This window comes from Phalacrocorax aristotelis, chromosome 6 (assembly GCF_949628215.1).
Source record: "Phalacrocorax aristotelis chromosome 6, bGulAri2.1, whole genome shotgun sequence".
Lineage (NCBI taxonomy): Eukaryota > Metazoa > Chordata > Aves > Suliformes > Phalacrocoracidae > Phalacrocorax > Phalacrocorax aristotelis.
In genome coordinates this window covers 39067843-39085909 of record NC_134281.1, presented here as the reverse complement: position 1 = coordinate 39085909, position 18067 = coordinate 39067843, and the positions used below count along the sequence as shown (strand labels likewise).

The window sequence follows — 18067 nt, the reverse complement described above, 5'->3', positions numbered from 1 at the left end:
ATTTGCTTTATTATGCTGACTGGTCAGTTAAATAAATACATGTGTCTTGTGTCTAGCTCTTTACCATACATAACATTTTAGAGAATTAGTAAGCACTGCTTTTGAGAATTTTAATATTTTTATACATATGTAACTTAAAAATGAGTTTTCTATTTAATCTCATCTCCCCATTTTAAAGAGATGCTCACTTATAATATTACCCAATACAATATTCTACTTGATTTTGTCAAAATATTTGTTTTTATGGTGTATATTAATTAGCTTTGATTAAATACTTAGGTAACCCACCTCCTTCTAAAATTTGGAGCTGATGTGAATGCAAGTGGTGAAGTTGGAGACAGGCCTCTCCATCTAGCTTCTGCCAAAGGCTTTCTCAATATTACAAAGCTCTTGATGGAAGAGGGAAGCAAAGCTGATGGTAAGAAAATATATTTTAAAAAATCAACTTTAACATTGTATATTATAGACAGAGTCAGGCCTTTAATCTTGAATTTAGCTTCCTAACACATGGTCTGTCTGTGTTTGTGTATCATTTTTGGGCAATTGAAACAAAAAAATAGCAGTTGGAGAGTTTTCTTCACTTCTCTAAGTACGTTTGGTTTGTCATCTCATGTGCATTGTTTCCATTAATAAGTCAGAGGTGACAAGCAGCAGTAGAAAACAAAATTAAGATTAATACTCAGAGGTAGCTTACTGTTGAGACACTCATCCAATCAGAGAACACGTGGCCACGTGGTATGTATCTCCAATCAAAATTACTTCAATGCAAAGTGAACTCCTAGTGAATGACATATAAATGAAGGAATTTATGTCAAGACTGTACAGCAAGTAATTTAAAATATCTCAAAAGAGAAATCGCAGATGGTTCACAAACAATTCCACAGAAAATGGAATCTTTTTACCATATGCATATGCTGCATTGTGCTTCATATGCAACATTGTGGGACGTTTTCTGTAAGGGAAAGCGTGTATGTGAGGGACCTGATGGGTCATTAGTGGGCTGGACAGATAAAAAATCTATTAGTATGCTTTTGGTATTCTGTGAAAGTTAGGAACCTGTGCACTGTTTTTACGGGTGATCTCACACTGATGCCAGTAAGACTACAACATTACAGTTCAGTGCTGTATGTTTTGCATATGGCACAATTTAAAATATTTTCCATTGTAATTAATATTAGTACGCAACTAGTAGTACTGCTGAATTCTTATGCTTGCTCTTTTGTTCCCTCTCCTTATGCTGTTCCAGCAATGTAGAAGGCACAAAACATACCACACTCCAGCCTTACTTTTCCATCACTGTGACACTTGCATCATAAGGATGTGCATACATGCTTGTGGCCATATCCTATGAAATCTTATAAACTTTAAAACTTAGAGGTCAAATTTTATGTGTATTATGAGTATTAATGCAGAGGTTCTTACATACTAAACAACATTGATGTTATTTGGGAATTAATCTCTTATCCTCAGAATAAGAGAAAGAAAAGGATTTTTTGGAAAGCAACAGTATATTACTTGCAAGATTACTGCTCTTTAATACATCTTTGGACTACATCATTACCCTTGTTAACTTATAGCCACAATATACAAGGTAAAATATCGGACCCCTTGAAGTCTATGGCAAAACTTCCATTCATTTCAATGTTAGGATTAGGATTTTGCCTAGGGATATCACAATTTGATCTTGGAAAGCCAGAACTGGAAAAACAAGAAACAAGCAAACAAACAAACAAACAAAAAAAGTGTTTGCTTCAAGAATCTTGCATGTAATAGAAAGAACAAGAAGTTACCAAAATTCTTCAGTTGCTGCTTCTCAATCTAGCATCCTATTTGATGTCTGGTTCCAGTCTATGCACACAGCTATTGGTGAATTAAAAACAATAGAGCATAACAGGGAAGGTTAAAAAAGGATGCTCTATAGCCACATTCAAAAAGCATATTAGATTTCCAGGCTCAGTTCTTTCCTAATCTCACCTGGTCCAATAAGCCACCTACGCCTGTTAAATGACTTCGGGAGAGAACAGTTGAGTGGTCATTTTGCACAAGTTCTGTGCTCTCAAGCCTACAGTCTTCAGTGCTGACTCTGTACAGCACTGTCATTCTTTAACAATTGTTAAAGCAGGGACAAGAGCCCATAGTCTTCTTCCTTGCTCAGTATCCCCAATAGTATCAAAAGCAGCAGCATTCACATACCCTTGTTCCTGCTCTGCTAGTGGTATGAAGACTGTGATTCTCCCCAACTTCCTCTACTTTGCTAGATTTTAAAATATAAATTTACCATATTCTCTGTGAGTCTTGCCTACAGTACACACATCCTACTAGGGCAATAAAAAAGTGTGGAGGGAAACAGCATGACTCAGATTTGTAAGTACTTTTTTCAATAGTGAGCTCTTGATGTTTCAGTCTTGATGTGTGCGCACTGAACTGATATAATTATGAAGAGGGGGAAAAGATGTTCACTCACCATAACAAGACAGTGGGAGGTTCACTATCAGTTAGATAGTTTGTTCTAAAAGGAAAAGAAATTGGGACACCATTTCAGATTCTTTTATTTAAAATCAGTATCTTCAGCATTGGAAAAAGAAAAAGGAGACTGGAAGTAGGAAGTCTTTTACTCACAAAGTACTCACATTTTAAAACTTGGTATAAATATAGCAGTGGAGGAACAACTCTTAAATGCCTAGGAATGAAAGTAATTGGTGAAATAACCTGAAGAAATTTTGGCAGTATTCTATGTAGACCAGTAATTGGTGTCATAAACTTGAAGTATTTCTTTTAACATAACCTGACTGATTCGTTGATCAGCTCTGGGGCCACGGCAACTGAAGAAAAACAGTGACCACTGAATCACACTGAAAAGGTCAGAATACTGCTGAAATATAGCAACATTTGCAGTCTCAAAATAACCAAAGTTCTTCTTCAACCTAACCACCATATATAAGAAAAACATATAAAAGAAATGTACTACCCATGTATATATCATCACAAATGTTCAGATTTTACATATGCCTGTAAACAAAACCGATATGTTACATGTACAGTCGGTTCTCCAGATTCTAATCTCATAATTTGTTTTAAGATAAACACTGTAGGGAAGGACTAAATAAATTCTGTGTATTTTCAGAAATCACATAAGGTCTTTCAAGTACATTTCTTGAGGTATCAGTCAGCTTCCTTTAAGCTCCAAATTAATATTGAGATCATTAATATATCTCAAAGACCAGTATGCCATTACAAGCTGCTATCACTTAAAGTGCCTTAACTGTCTTGAGATTTTTTTCAAACTTATTTAGTACTGAATTTCTCATTTCTGGTTTTATTTTTAACAACTTCTATTTCCTTCTTTCTTTTTTCATTCCTTCCAAACTTCTAGAGATCTTTTTGCATTACTGAGTCAATATGATTTCTACCAACTTGCGTTATTTATTCTGCAGGAAATTAAGTTTTATATTTTAGAAAATCCAAATGGTAGAATGTAGCACTACTTGGGATACAAAGTATCAATTCATAATGTTTGATTCATCTTTGTAATCTGGTAGATTTTTTTTCTAGGATAATTGTAATAAGCAAAATGAAAAGAAAGTTTTTTTTCTTAAAGTAGAAAAGGAAGTTCTTTAGAATGCGAAACTGTCAGTATTCCTAAACAGCCATTCTGTTTCCTCATTTCATCACACTGAACTTTTGTCTCCTTCTTGCTTTTCTTGTAGCTTCACTATACTCATGTCAACACGTGACTTTTCTCTATACAGTTTCCAAGAATGAATATTCAGCAACACGTGTTAGATCCAGGGACTCACTGGTTTTAGCAGTGGGCTGGGTATGCTCTTGGCCTTGAGAGGCATCTTGTCAAACTGCTGAGCCCTTTAGGTACATGTTTGGGTCTCAGGAGGACTGACTTCTGAACCAAAGTCCAAGTTGTCTAATTATTTGTTGTTTCTCAGTGTCACCTGTCTCTTAAATGAAGGAAGATAAACTTGATTATTGAAAATAAAGAGCTGTGGGTTTTACCTGTTGTTGTGTTGTCAGCTGGCCTCATTGTATGGCCACACTTTTGCTGGTGTCCCGACACTCCAGCAGAAAAAGGAATGTGCGAACAAAGGGTGGGTTTAAAAAAAAAATTAATGGTAATTTAGAATTATCAGTACGTTCCACTCTTTCTTATGTTCCATTCCTTTGAAATCAGGGAGGGCTTGGAAATAATTGCTTCTCAAATGCTTGAATGTAGACGTAGAACTTCTAATGTAGATGTCTGCATGACTTCAAAAACTGTTCCTTTCAAAATGAGAGAAAATGCATATTTAAAAAACTGTTTTATAGTCCGATGGGGTAGCTAAGAAACAGAATATCTACAAACTTAGAGAACTTAGGTGGCCAGGAAACAAACATTTCCTTTGCTTCACATAAGTTAAATGCTATTTTTGATTATTCTTCAAACTGGTGGTCCTGGAGATTTCTTTCATGGACCACGTGATATGAAATACATTGTTTGTCTTTATAACTCCTATGGTCTTTTAATAAAAATCGTCTGCTTTCAGGACTGCTGAGCTGCCCAGAGTCACAGCTCCTCTTTTTAGAAGTGTCTCTGAAATTCATTGTCACCTCTGTCAAATATAATCAACTTTAAATTTAAAACCAGAGTTTGATATTAAAAATCCAGGCACATTCAATCATCCTTCTCTGAATATTAAACAGATATCACTCACTGGGAATTGGGAAGTCTCCCTCGTTTTTTAAGAACAGACTTGCATTGTCCTTTTTTATCCTTTCACTTACTGAAATTATTTCACCTGTTGCTTTCTACCGATGTAATGTCTCGGTCCTAAGAATAATTTCTACAGTACTCCATTTTGTTCCAGACAAGAACTTACCATTTGCTCATTTTTAATGTTTGTTTGTAAGGCAAGCTGAATTTTTAGTCTCTGAGTGCCATGACAGTTATACTATCTATCCTCAATTTAATACAAAATACTTTAAAATCTCAATTTGAAGAACTCTCCTGTAGTCTTCTTTAGCAATTCCTGAATCAATGTGATGTATTTTTTGTCCATAATTCTCTTCTGAAGTGTTTTTGACTGATTTTCTTTTGTTCTGACTCTGAAATTCTCCTTCTTTTGAAGACAATATTCCAGTTTACCTGTTGTGTTTCATTTAGAAATCAAAAAGCTATCAATTAAAACAAAAACCATCACCCCATGTTGCAGTTATATATCCTTCCAGAGGCAAAGGAAATGGCTTGCAAGTATTTGACAAAATTTCCAGCTACATAAACAAAGAAGATATATGTTTCCTTCCTTGCTCCATCTTACACCTTGTTGTGTTGTAGAAGTTTATGGCCCTGAGACCACGGATGCCCTTCAGGCCATTCTGTGGATACATATTCTCAAATGCTGACATTTGTTATTATAAAAGTTAGACATTTATTCCCCTCTTATTTATTGCACTTCAGAATTAATCTGTCTCTGGTACCACATCATAATAAAAAATAAAGGCTAATATGTCACCTGAATCTATAAAGTGAAGAATTATTTTAGAATAGAGAAATAAACCAGTTTAGTTTTCTTTACTCCTTTTAATATAAGACTGCTAGGAAGGTTAGTGGGGGCAGTTAATGAAATTTTCAGGCCACAAGCTTAATATAAGTCACAGAAATTCATTTCTGTTCTATTTTTGGCCTGAAACATAATTCATCTTTGGAACTATCTGTCACTAGACATCAGTGAAGTTATAAGTTCAGCTCATTTTAGAGGACTGTCCATTTCTGTAAGCACCCAGCACTACTTCAGAACAGTTTAAAACAGGGATTTATTTTAATTTTCAATGTTCCTTATACTCACATAAAAACAAAAGAAGACAGAAGCTCAGAATGTGTGTGATTTACCCTTTGTCCCAAGGAGGCTCAGCTACAGGAAAGAATTGTTCCTGAGAGATGTTTGTCAAAGTTGTACTTAAAAGCCTACGTAGTACAAATTTGGACATCTCTAATGGGCAGATAATTCCCTAGTAGTCTATTAATTTCTTGCAAACTGTCTCAGAGATCTGGTGCTAGACTGAATTGAGACCTAAATGTTGTACGAGGCAGGCTGGCTTTGTCAATCCTATCAGAATGGTATCAACCAGTTGTTTGTTCTATCTTTAAACATAGAAAAAATACAATAAGAATCACAGAAATACATGCACTCTTAAAACCGAACAAAGATCTTTTCTGGGTAATGAAAACAGTATTTGTATGTCTGCACCAATGGAGAACTCTGCCTATAGCCTTGTTCAATCTCTTCCTTGCTTTCTCCTAGATAGATGTTTAAGAGATGTTTAAGGTATATCCATACCCATTTCAGGCATGCCTAAGAAGGTTCCCAGGCGCTGGAATGCAACTACCTATCCTGTAAGCAGAGAGAAGGCTCCCTGGCATAGATGTGGTCCAGGATAACTGGCAGACCCAAACAATTCCCACCTGGAGGTCAAGGATCTTCCAGGGGCAGGTCCCCAGTAGACAGGTTGCACGCAACTGCCCTTAAAACAGTTTGATACTATTGGTAGATAACAGCGGTTCTGTAATGTTGGCCTCAATGCCAGGAATGTTCCCAGTCATATTTATGGTATTAGTGCACGTGCAGCTATGGTCTCACACAGTTCACTTGGTAATAACTATTCTCAAGAATTGTTGGGTTTATGTTATTCTATCACAGAATCATTTTAAAATAGAAATTCATGATAAAAAGTGTGTAGTATTAGTGTTTGCTATACTAAAACAACAGCAGTCAAAATTAGGTGGTTTCAGAAACATGAATCTGCTTCTGCATGATAAGTGAAACAACATTTTGACCTAACAGATCTCTTATTAATAGGTTTCCAAGTGTTTTGCTTGACTGGGACCCAAATATTCAAGAAGGAATCTTGATCTTACTGGCAGACAATTGAATCAATGAATTTGTTAAAATTCCCTCATTGCCTGCTAATATCGTCTATCCTACAACCACCCTACTATTTCACCCAAAATGTCTGAGAATATGAGCTAGCCAGAAGTTTAAGAAATCACATCAAATTCAAATCCTTCATGCATATATGCTTATTTGAGAGGTATTTAGAACGAATTAGCTTCATTTTTCTTTTGCTTTTAATCTTACACTGTTTTGTGTTGATTAAAGCAACTGGTTTTGCAAGTAGAAGGATACAAGAATAAGTCTTCAAAAATTTAGAAAAAAACCACTTTTACTGGATATATTTCTATAAGTTGTGTGTAACATACACAAAGCATAATTCTGTGACATAAAGCACCAGAAGGGCAAACCTTTTAAACAGAACAAGACCTTTGTAACACAGATTGTTTGTTTCCCATGTGAAATTATACTTTACCAACACAGTTAAATACCATTCCCACCCAACAATAATATACTATGTCTCCAGTTTTGCCCATTCTTTTATACGGTTTCATGTTTTGTCAAAGCATACTCCCATCCTCTTAAATATGTGAAGTGCATACATAATCATCCTTGCAGAGGAAAAGAGGCATTGAGCAAAATGAAAACATTGGTAATCCAGACATTTGAATGAATTCTCTTCCTTTCTTGCCTTTTATGTATTTATATTTCAATAGTGACTATATCCTTACTCTGTCTCCTTTATTTTTTTTAATTTATTTTTTTGTCATTGTGTATCAAGAATCCTTGATCCTGCTATGCAAAGAAGCTAACATAAACATTAAAACCAACTAGATTTTATTTTCCTAAGAACAACAATGAAGTATGTTTCTTGCCAGTATTTGTAATTAATAGCTATTTTTCTGTGTGTTCAGAATAACTCAGTGGATTGCTTCTTTCACATATCTCTCTTTTGCTTCACATTGTAATATACTGACAGCAATTACTCTTTCTAAGGGTCATTTATAACCTGCGATTCACTCATGGAAAGCTACATCAAAACATTCAATACATCTGCTACTGGAAGAAAGCAATTATACCCTACATCCAAAAAATCGTCTTGACAGTGTACTACGGATGACAATGAGTAATGTGGTTTCCATATATGAAAACTCACAGAAATTTCAATTTTAAAGAAATAGGACCATAAATGTTTTATCAGGAGGTTTCATAACATATATGCACAACTCATAAAGCATTACTAAATATCCAAAACCAGCTATGTTAAGTATAAAATAATTTCTTTGGTCTCTTTCTGGGTCAAATGGCAGTGAATGCTCAAGACAATGAAGATCATGTTCCTTTGCATTTCTGCTGTCGATTTGGACACCATGAAATTGTAAAGTTCCTACTCCAGAGCAGCTTCGAAGTTCAACCCCATGTGGTGAATATCTATGGAGACACACCTTTACATCTGTGAGTCATGTGGAGAAGCTCTGTTTTGCATGGTTTGGGCCTCATTAGACAGCTGGTGTTGTTAACAACTCTTTCCTGACTTCATCCTCAGTGCGTGTTACAATGGAAAGTTTGAAGTTGTCAAGGAAATAATTCAGCTCTCAGGAACAGAAAGTCTCACTAAAGAAAATATATTCAGCGAAACAGCTTTCCACAGGTGAGATGTTTAAAACACCATTTTCAACAGAAATCCAGTTATACATGCATGGAATAGATCACCCAAAATAACAAATGTCTCACCAACAGCAAGAAGAGGAACAAAGAAAGCGGTGAGCTCAGCATGATGTTAAGTTTGTTTCTTGAGGTACAGGAAAGGACATGAAGTAAGAGGTAGAACCAGAGAGTGAATGGTGGGAGAGAGAGCAAGCAAAAGAGAGAAAGGTAGGAAAGGCATCAGGTTCATCAACATCTGCATGAATAATTGTTTCTCTTTCTGCCCAGTTTGGAAGCTGATTTTAAAGCCTGATCTGCTTAGAAACCTGTTGGAGTCTAGATATTCTAAATTAGAAATGAGATGGCAGAACACAATTTGGTCATGGTGCTGTAAGTTTGTGAAGTGTTATTTAAGAGGCATTTTGCAAAACAGACTATTAATTTTGCATAGCTGTGCAAATTAATTAATACAAGAATAATTAGAATGTTTCTGAAATGACAGAAATGAACATGCTTTGGTGTATTAATCATGCATTTGCACATTTCTAAAGATCCTTTACTACATTTTTATCTCTGTGTAATTCTTTTTCAGTTTTTGGCTTCCCAAAGTATTTGTCCTTTTATGGACTATAGCATTCGCTTTTCCCTTTATTTTTGCAGTGCTTGCACCTATGGAAAGAACATAGAACTTGTAAAATTTCTTCTTGACCAGAATGTTGTAAGCATCAATCACCAGGGAAGAGATGGACATACAGGTAACATCATCATCCTTATTGTGTATGAGTGCATATACCAGCACCAAAAGAGTTGGAAGCCATATCACGATCAGGATTCCCAGGGTAATTCCCATTACAATTTGATGATCAGCATCCAATTACCTTTCAGACAGATCTCAACTTTTTTGAAATATGTTTGCAGGCAGGTGTAGAAGTGATAAGAGTTCAGTGGGGATGTGTCAGGCTCATTAGCTTGTATATGAGTAACAAAACCTGATGTAAACTGATTCTCCCATAGTTAAGCTTCTAAGCAGTTTTAAGAATTGGGCCCAAGTATTATTCTGCTAGGGTCTGAGCATATAGGATATAGTGTCTGAAGGGCTGCACACCTCCATGTCCCTACTACAGGCAATGAAAAAAAAAAAGAGCCTTCTTTGTTTTTACTTGCTTTTCCTTACACACAAAGTTGTTAGATGTGATTTGCAGGTGGTAGAGTAAATGCTGACATGTTGTGTAGCAGGCAATAGATTGGTTCTTGCAGCATTAATATTTTATTTTCACCTATCGCCTCAGGTATTTTTTTGATAATATATTCCTTTATCGAGGAGATCAATTTGTGCTTTATAGTTGTTGCTGCAAGTCCTCTCATGATGTTCTGACAGTTGTGCTTACCATGCTTCTCTGATGTTCTAGGATTACACTGTGCTTGCTACCATGGTCATATTCGACTTGTACAATTTTTACTGGATAATGGAGCTGATATGAATCTGGTAGCTTGTGATCCCAGCAGGTCCAGTGGAGAAAAAGACGAGCAAACCTGTTTGATGTGGGCTTATGAGAAAGGTATCTCAATTTTCTAGTTTCTGTTACAAAATCCGTAAGAACAGTACAGGAAGGAGGGAACAGTACAGGAAGGAGAGAACAGTACAGGAAGGAGAGAACAGTACAAAATAATGCCTCAGTCCCTGTAGAGTAAGAGCTATCACTATCTGATTTTCAGTTCCTGGCACGAAGGGTTGTAAAAAACAGCCCTTTTCTTTATCTTCTCAGTTACTCTGTTAAACATCAGTTTAATTCAACACAAACTCAAGGACAGGAGTATTTAAGTGCTGCTAAAATAGAAAGCATACAGCCTGTTCAGAAAAGGCTATTTCTCCCTCTGGTACGTGCGTGAGGAGTGTTAATTTTTTCACTGAAGGACACATTACAAGGAACGATAAATCAGAGTCAGTAATCTTAAATTCTTGCACATATGGATCAAGGCAAGGCATTTTCCATGTTTCCTGTCATACTGTCCTATTTGTACAGCAATGTGTCAGTTTTCTGTATCATTTTTGACTCCATGAAAATAAAAGCTTTATTTCTTCCTGAAAATGTTTTTGATATTCTCATCCATTTATGGTTTTCATCAGTGTTTGAGAGCCATGTATTTATGTGGGTTCCCCTTCAGTTTATTCTTCCTGGCATTGCCATTCCACCCCTATGGACTGTGGAAGGCTATTTAAGAAGTCTCTTCATTGCTTTGATAAAGAAGTGACCATCTCCTTTGGGTTAACATTTATGTGACAACACTTCAAACGTTTAGTACAAGCGTCCTCTGAGTTTGGATGTCCAGAAAGCTCCTATCTGTGAAAAACCTGTCCTTGATTTAAATTCTTATGTTTTGGAGAATTTTTCCACAACAGTCTTTGCTGTGAGTTCATGTCCCTGGCCGCCTAGTGAGTCAGCAGGACTTCTTCCCTGTAGAAGGTAGCTTCTGTTAACAGGATGAGAGTCAGCAAAAAATGTCAGCCTCTGCCATGCCTGTTTCTGAGTTGGAGTTCTAAGTTTTTTGCAGGACCTTAGAAGATCTAGCAAACAACCCTTCTGTAACTTGTGAGCTTACTGGTCTTTCCCTGGCTTATTATAAGCCAAAAACTTTGTACTCAAGGTATCAGTGAAAAATATCCTTAAAGAAATGCCAACAAACTTTGCAACTGAAGAAGCAGGAAATAATAGGTAGCATTTGGCACATCATCCAAGCATCATGAGCTCAGTAAACTGCATATCTTTTCCTCCTCTTCTTGTCTGCTCTCATCTTTATAAGCAGCAAACAGAAACATTTGCTGTCAGCCTGGGTGTACGAATAAGGAGTGCTGAGACCAGTCATTTACAGTGAGCACAGAGCAAGAACTCAAAAATGCTCTTCTTTCCCACATGTTTTCTAGGGAATGGGAGAAAGTATAAGTTAAAGTTGGAGGATTCTGGGACATTCCCCCCCTCCTCCAAAAGCACTACAGTACCATTTGTTATGAGAATGACTGTAATAGAGTAAAACTATGGATTTCAAAGGACTTTCAAAAACCTGATATTGGCAAAATACTCTTTATGAAATTACTGAGGGAAAACTCATTTTTGAAAGGTTTAGGAAAGAATTTTGAATGATGCCAAGCAGAACTTCGTGCATTAAACATCTGAGAGAGTGAGCATGCTGTGCATACACCACTCTCTTCTGGTTCCTTGCAAAGGAGAGTGATGAATATAGCAACTGTCTACAGCAATATAGTGTACAAATTATGTCCAGTTAAGGACACCAGAACTGAAATGTTTTCAGGCACTGGTTGTCCTTGTAAGGCCTATTGAAGACTATTGTCAATTTCCATTTTAGGATCTCTGTAGCAGGGTTTTTTCTGTCGCCATATATCACATCTTAGGGTCACGTGGACTCATGAAAATAACACGCTTGATTTTATTGGCAGGTATTTCCTTATATTTCTGTAGTTAAGAATCATAGTATGTTACAGAGGAGCACTGCTGTATCTTTGTTTGCATGTTTTATAGACACATTGTACATTTCTTTAAAAATCCCCTGATTTTGTTTAAATCAATTAAAAAAAAAAAAAAAGGAGAGAGAGACTACTGCGTTTACCTGCAAATCTTACATTTCCTCTTTCTTTCTTAGGTCATGATGCCATTGTGACCCTTCTGAAACATTATAAGAGACCTCAAGATGAATCACCCTGTAACGAATACTCACAACCTGGAGGAGGTATGGTCTGAGAAATCACTTTATTCTCTAACTGAAGGGTCTGATCCAAAGACCACTGAATTCTCTGGGAATGTTTCACGGATGTCAGGGAGCTTTGGATCATTTCTGTCTGGAACAAAGAAAATTAGTGTCACGAGAATCCCCATTTTCCAGGTACCCTCTATTTATGTAAAAATTCTTCCTTTATCTTAAAATAGAGTTGTCACTTTGTATTATGCACTAGAAAGAAAAGCTAGAAGCTGTGAGACAAAAATCAGTCCCTAGAAATTATTACTCATACCTTTTTACATCCTTAATATATGTTTAGCCATTCTTTTTGTGTGGTTTATCTCTGATGTTTCTTTGATTACTGACGTTCAGTATATTTCTATACTCAGTGCCCTTCATAGTTGTTAACATCTTTGGATATCTAATTCCCCCTTGGGAAAAATTAATTACCCTTTTTGCTACAAAAATACTCATTTGTATTGGCAACTAAATGACAAGTGGCGAGATGAACGTTAACGCAAGCAGTTGATAAACAGAATATTTTGCAGTGTGTTGAGAATGCTGTCTACAGAGAGGGTGAATATGTTATACGTTGCAGCTTGTCCAGGTCACTGACTCCTGCTGTGGAAACAGGAGGAACACCACAGTCAGCAGCAGGATCAATCTGCTTCCTATGTTTCCAGCTCCACAGAGTGGTTTGACCTGTCCCAGAATTAGGTTTAGTTTATCTCAAGTGTATGTAAATCTTTAGGGGGCTAAATTTATGCATGTATTGGAAATTTGTTTTGGCAAGCAATTAACACACCCAGACAGATTTTTTAAGGCTGATTATTAAAAAAAATCAGCTCCCACTTAAGCAGAAAAACAAGAGATGAAAGTTTTAGTACATGGAGAAAGCTGAAGTCTTTCAGAAAATCTAGTCAGTGATCTAAACAATGCAATATGCTTGCAGCCCAGTTCTCAGAATTTGTGAATCTGATTTGAGTTCCTTTACAGAATCTAGCTGATATATAAGGCTACACTGGCTGCCTTTAACACCTGTGAAAGTCAGTATCGTTTTACAGCATTTAGTGAAGCTATGTACAAATTTCTTCCAAGAAAGCAGCAGTATAACATCACAATCATATGTGTTTGTGTGCTTATGTGTATTTTCACCCCTTTATTTTTCATTCTTTAAGCAATCTTTGCCTTATTAATTTATCAGTACAGATGCTTATACTGTCTTTGAATTCCATAAAATTCATTCTGTTCTTTTATTTCAGATGGTTCCTATGTGTCAGTTCCATCCCCTCTAGGAAAGATTAAAAGCATGACTAAAGGTATTCTCAATGGCAAGGGAAAACTTGAACTTTTATGGTCTTTTTACCCAAGGTGTTTGTCAGCCTAAACACGCTACGCAAGATTCATTATTCCTGGCATTTTCATTGTTCAGAAATTTAATTATGTGCATAAGCAGCAGCTATATTTCCCTAGGATAATTTTAGGAAACAATGTACTTATCTTTGTTGCCCAGCCTCATGATAATTCCTGTATTTATCTTATTTTCATGTACTTTAAAAAAAATATTTATTTTTACTTCTTTGGAGAAAAGGATGTGATTGTGAATTAGTACTAATGAAATACACACAAATCCATGAATACAAACAAATATTGTATTGAATTCCACTGTAAAATGCCTGGATTATCTTTACAAGAAAAATACTGTCCAAAAATAATTCCTGTTAATCTGATACACATATAAACAAAGCACTCAGATGAATATTTGTACTTTAAAATATTTCATTTTTTTGTGGTGCTTTCAATTTTCCACTTCAAGTATTCACTCTGGATATAATCAAACCCTTACATCATTTACGTAGCAGCATTGAAATGTTCCATTTAGCAATATTCTGATAAACTTTATAGTAATAAACCAAAAAGATCAACACGGCAGAGAAGTTTGCTAACTAAATTAAGTTGCAGAATTTAGATTCCACATGTCACTAAAGAGCCAGTCAGATCTGGAATAGCATCCCCTGCATCAGTAGTGAGCACTAGCTACACAGAAAAAAAGAACTAATTCTCCGTATAAAGAATTTTATGCAACCATGACATCATATAGGCAAAATATGCTTATGGGACAGTGTTCATCACTGATAAGATTTTAAAGCCAAGAAAGCCCAAGGCAACTGTAGCATTGCAAGTATATGCCTGTTATTGGGGTTTACTGTGGTTACTGAAAGAAAAGGGAATAGGATTACGAGTCAACCAATTTAGAGGAGGAAAATCAGCTTTCACTGTGCAATGTTTTTGTGAAGATAAATGTTTATATTCTGTCCTTCCCCATGACCCCACATTTTACCAACAGGCTAACTGGGGTTTTTTTTTTGCAGAAAAGGCAGATGTGCTTCTCCTCCGTGCTGGTTTGCCATCACATTTCCATCTTCAGCTCTCTGAAATAGAGTTCCATGAGATTATCGGCTCAGGTACCAGAAATAAGAACGCATTCATTTTAAATGTCTGATGTTTGTAATAAATAACTTTGTGCTTATTTATTTTAAACCATTTTAGGGTCTTTTGGAAAAGTATATAAAGGACGATGCAGAAATAAAATCGTCGCGATCAAACGGTAAGTTTACCAGACTTTTCCATCTTGTTTGGTTAATGACCTAGTTTGAAGTGTTAAAAGAACCCCATATTTTATTATCTTTTTGCCTTACTGTTTTCTTTCATGCAAATTCTAAGCTATAGAGCTAATACTTACTGTTCCAAATCTGACGTGGACATGTTCTGCCGTGAAGTTTCCATTCTCTGCCGACTGAATCATCCATGTGTCATCCAGTTTGTGGGAGCTTGCTTAGATGACCCAAGTCAGTTTGCTATAGTCACTCAGTACATTTCTGGAGGATCGCTCTTCTCCCTGCTTCATGAACAGAAGAGGTATTCTGCTCATTCTCTGCTTGGGCTTGTGGTACCGAATCTGGAAGACTAGTAAACCTATGCTGATGTAAATGGTATTCATTTCAGTATAAAACAACAGAGAAGGGAACACACTAGAAAAATTTTAGCTTTGATTCAGATTATTTGATGTACAAGGCAAATCAATAAGCAATCACTAAATTGTTATTTAGTCATTATTTTATATTATATACATTTATAATATATTATATAACATTATTTTGCATTTAAAACTATTTTAAAGGTTTCATGATTTACAGACAAAAATAATTTACAGATCAATCTTGTCTGTTTATTAACTTTGAGTAATTTTTTTTTCAAAATATAGAACCCTTGATCTGCAGTCTAAATTAATCATTGCTGTAGATGTTGCCAAAGGCATGGAGTACCTCCACAATCTCACACAACCAATCATACATCGTGATTTGAACAGGTAAGTTTCTTACTTTATCTTAAAAGTTCAGGGAGTATGAAGCCTCAAGCAAAAGCGATAGTCTGCAGTCTCATCTGTATTTGCAGACCCCTGTGGGATTTCTTTAAGACTGATGGAGCTTGGAGGAAGGTCTGTTTGCATCAGGTGGACTGGGGAATTGGGGCACAATGCTTTCACATTCACTGGAGGCTTTAATACATTTTAGTTGAATGACTTGGCAGACAGTAGTCAACTTCATGCTTATAATAATTTCTCTCACAGATATCTTACCTGAAATTTACAACATATTGTCGTGGTTTAGCGGCAGCTCAGCCCCACACAGTCGCTCGCTCACTCCCCCACCGGTAGATGGGGGAGAGAATCAGAAGGGTAACGCTCGTGGGTTGGGATAAGAACAGTTTAATAATGAAAATTAAAAGAAACAACAGTAGAAATGCAATGTGAAGGAGAACAACGAGAGGCGCAAAGCCCCGGGGGAGGGGGGAAGGGAGGGGAGAGGGGGAACGAACCGCCGGAACAAACCGCACGCGCCGCAGCCGCTCGCCGCCCGCCGACCCGACGCCGCGCCGCCTGCGCGCTGCCACTGCCCCCCCTCAATATACTGGTCATGGTGTCACATGGTATGGAATGAACCTGCCATTGGCCAGTCGGGGTCAGCCGCCCCCACCATGGCCCTGCCCCTCCCAGCCCCCCCTGCCACGCCACGCGGCAGAGCGCGGGAAGCTGGAAAGGTAGCTGACCCCCACAGTGAGGAGAATTAAGCCCTTCTCAGCCAAAACCAGCACATTCTCCACCCCTTATTCCATACCACTTACACCATGCCCAGGTCCCATATGATGCAATACAACCGTACCAACCACCACCCCTCCCCTTCCCATCCTTTAACATAATACACAGACATCATTCCCTTAGTTCATGGATCTTCCCTGTAAAATGTCCATTAAAATGTCCATTGAGTTCACGCAGTCCATGACTCTGGGCTCCATCTGTTGTATCAGTCTTTCCGGGTGGGAGAGATGGTGTGTGGCGTTGGGTTGCTGCATACCGAGTCAGTCATCGTTCCATCACTGCTGCACGGCTTGTTTCATAGTTGATCTTCCATGGGTTGGGAGGCTCGTACTCTGATATCATTGATACAACACAGAGGTGACACACAATATTATATAGCAGTTCACATTGTGCCATTCAGTTCATTGACTGTTTTCACCCAAAATCAAATCCCCTTGAGGCACACATCGGATTTCTCCATCCTCCCGCATCACCCACCAAGTGCACCCAGGTCCTCGAGCAAAAACAATCCCACGAATGGGTTTGCCTTTGCCAGAGGCAGGAAGAACCCAGACTGTTTTGCCCAGCATACTTTTTGTGTGCACTACAGGGACTCTATCCCCTTCCACAGTATGTAGGATTTCTGACTGGGCAGGGCCAGCTCGGTTGGCAGATCCCCTCGTGTTGACTAACCACGTGGCTTTTGCTAAATGTGTATCCCAGTGCTTGAATGTCCCACCCCCCATTGCTCTCAGTGTGGTTTTTAACAGTCCATTGTACCTTTCAATTTTCCCAGAGGCTGGTGCGTGATAGGGGATGTGATACACCCACTCAATGCCATGCTCTTTGGCCCAGGTGTCTATGAGGCTATTTCGGAAATGAGTCCCATTGTCTGACTCAATCCTCTCTGGGGTGCCATGTCGCCACAGGACTTGTTTCTCAAGACCCAGGATAGTGTTCCGGGCAGTGGCGTGGGGGACAGGATATGTTTCCAGCCAGCCAGTCGTTGTTTCTACCATTGTAAGCACATGGCGCTTGCCTTGGCGGGTCTGTGGGAGTGTGATATAGTCAATTTGCCAGGCCTCCCCATATTTATATTTCAGCCATCGTCCCCCATACCACAGAGGCTTTACCCGCTTCGCTTGCTTGATTGCAGCGCATGTGTCACATTCGTGGATAACCTGTGCAATAATACCCATGGTCAAGTCCACCCCTCGATCACGAGCCCACCTGTATGTTGCATCTCTCCCTTGATGGCCTGAGGTGTCATGGGCCCACCGAGCTAGAAATAGTTCACCCTTATGCTGCCAGTCCAGATCCACCTCAGCCACTTCAATCTTGGCAGCCCGATCTACCTGCTGGTTGTTTCGATGTTCTTCAGTGGCCCGACTCTTGGGGACGTGAGCATCCACATGCCGTACCTTTACAACCAGTTTCTCTACCCGGGCAGCAATATCTTGCCACAATGTGGCAGCCCAGATGGGTTTGCCTCTGCGCTGCCAGTTGCTTTGCTTCCATTGCTGCAGCCAGCCCCACAGGGCATTTGCCACCATCCAGGAGTCAGTATAGAGATAGAGCACTGGCCACTTTTCCCGTTCAGCGATGTCTAAGGCCAGCTGGATGGCCTTTACCTCTGCAAACTGGCTCGATTCACCTTCTCCTTCAGCAGTTT

General features: G+C 38.1%; 1 protein-coding gene across 1 annotated transcript in view; it reads left to right on the top strand.

Annotated features, from left to right (window-relative positions):
* TNNI3K (TNNI3 interacting kinase) overlaps positions 1 to 18067 on the top strand; it is a 111763-nt gene that overhangs the window by 26226 nt on the left and 67470 nt on the right. Inside the window, exons 7-17 of the mRNA XM_075095512.1 lie at positions 280 to 418; positions 8189 to 8333; positions 8425 to 8529; positions 9186 to 9280; positions 9935 to 10084; positions 12183 to 12269; positions 13520 to 13576; positions 14630 to 14722; positions 14808 to 14865; positions 14982 to 15176; positions 15523 to 15627. Of these exons, the coding sequence (XP_074951613.1) occupies positions 280 to 418; positions 8189 to 8333; positions 8425 to 8529; positions 9186 to 9280; positions 9935 to 10084; positions 12183 to 12269; positions 13520 to 13576; positions 14630 to 14722; positions 14808 to 14865; positions 14982 to 15176; positions 15523 to 15627 (1229 nt within the window). The remainder of the gene's footprint in view (positions 1 to 279; positions 419 to 8188; positions 8334 to 8424; positions 8530 to 9185; positions 9281 to 9934; positions 10085 to 12182; positions 12270 to 13519; positions 13577 to 14629; positions 14723 to 14807; positions 14866 to 14981; positions 15177 to 15522; positions 15628 to 18067) is intronic.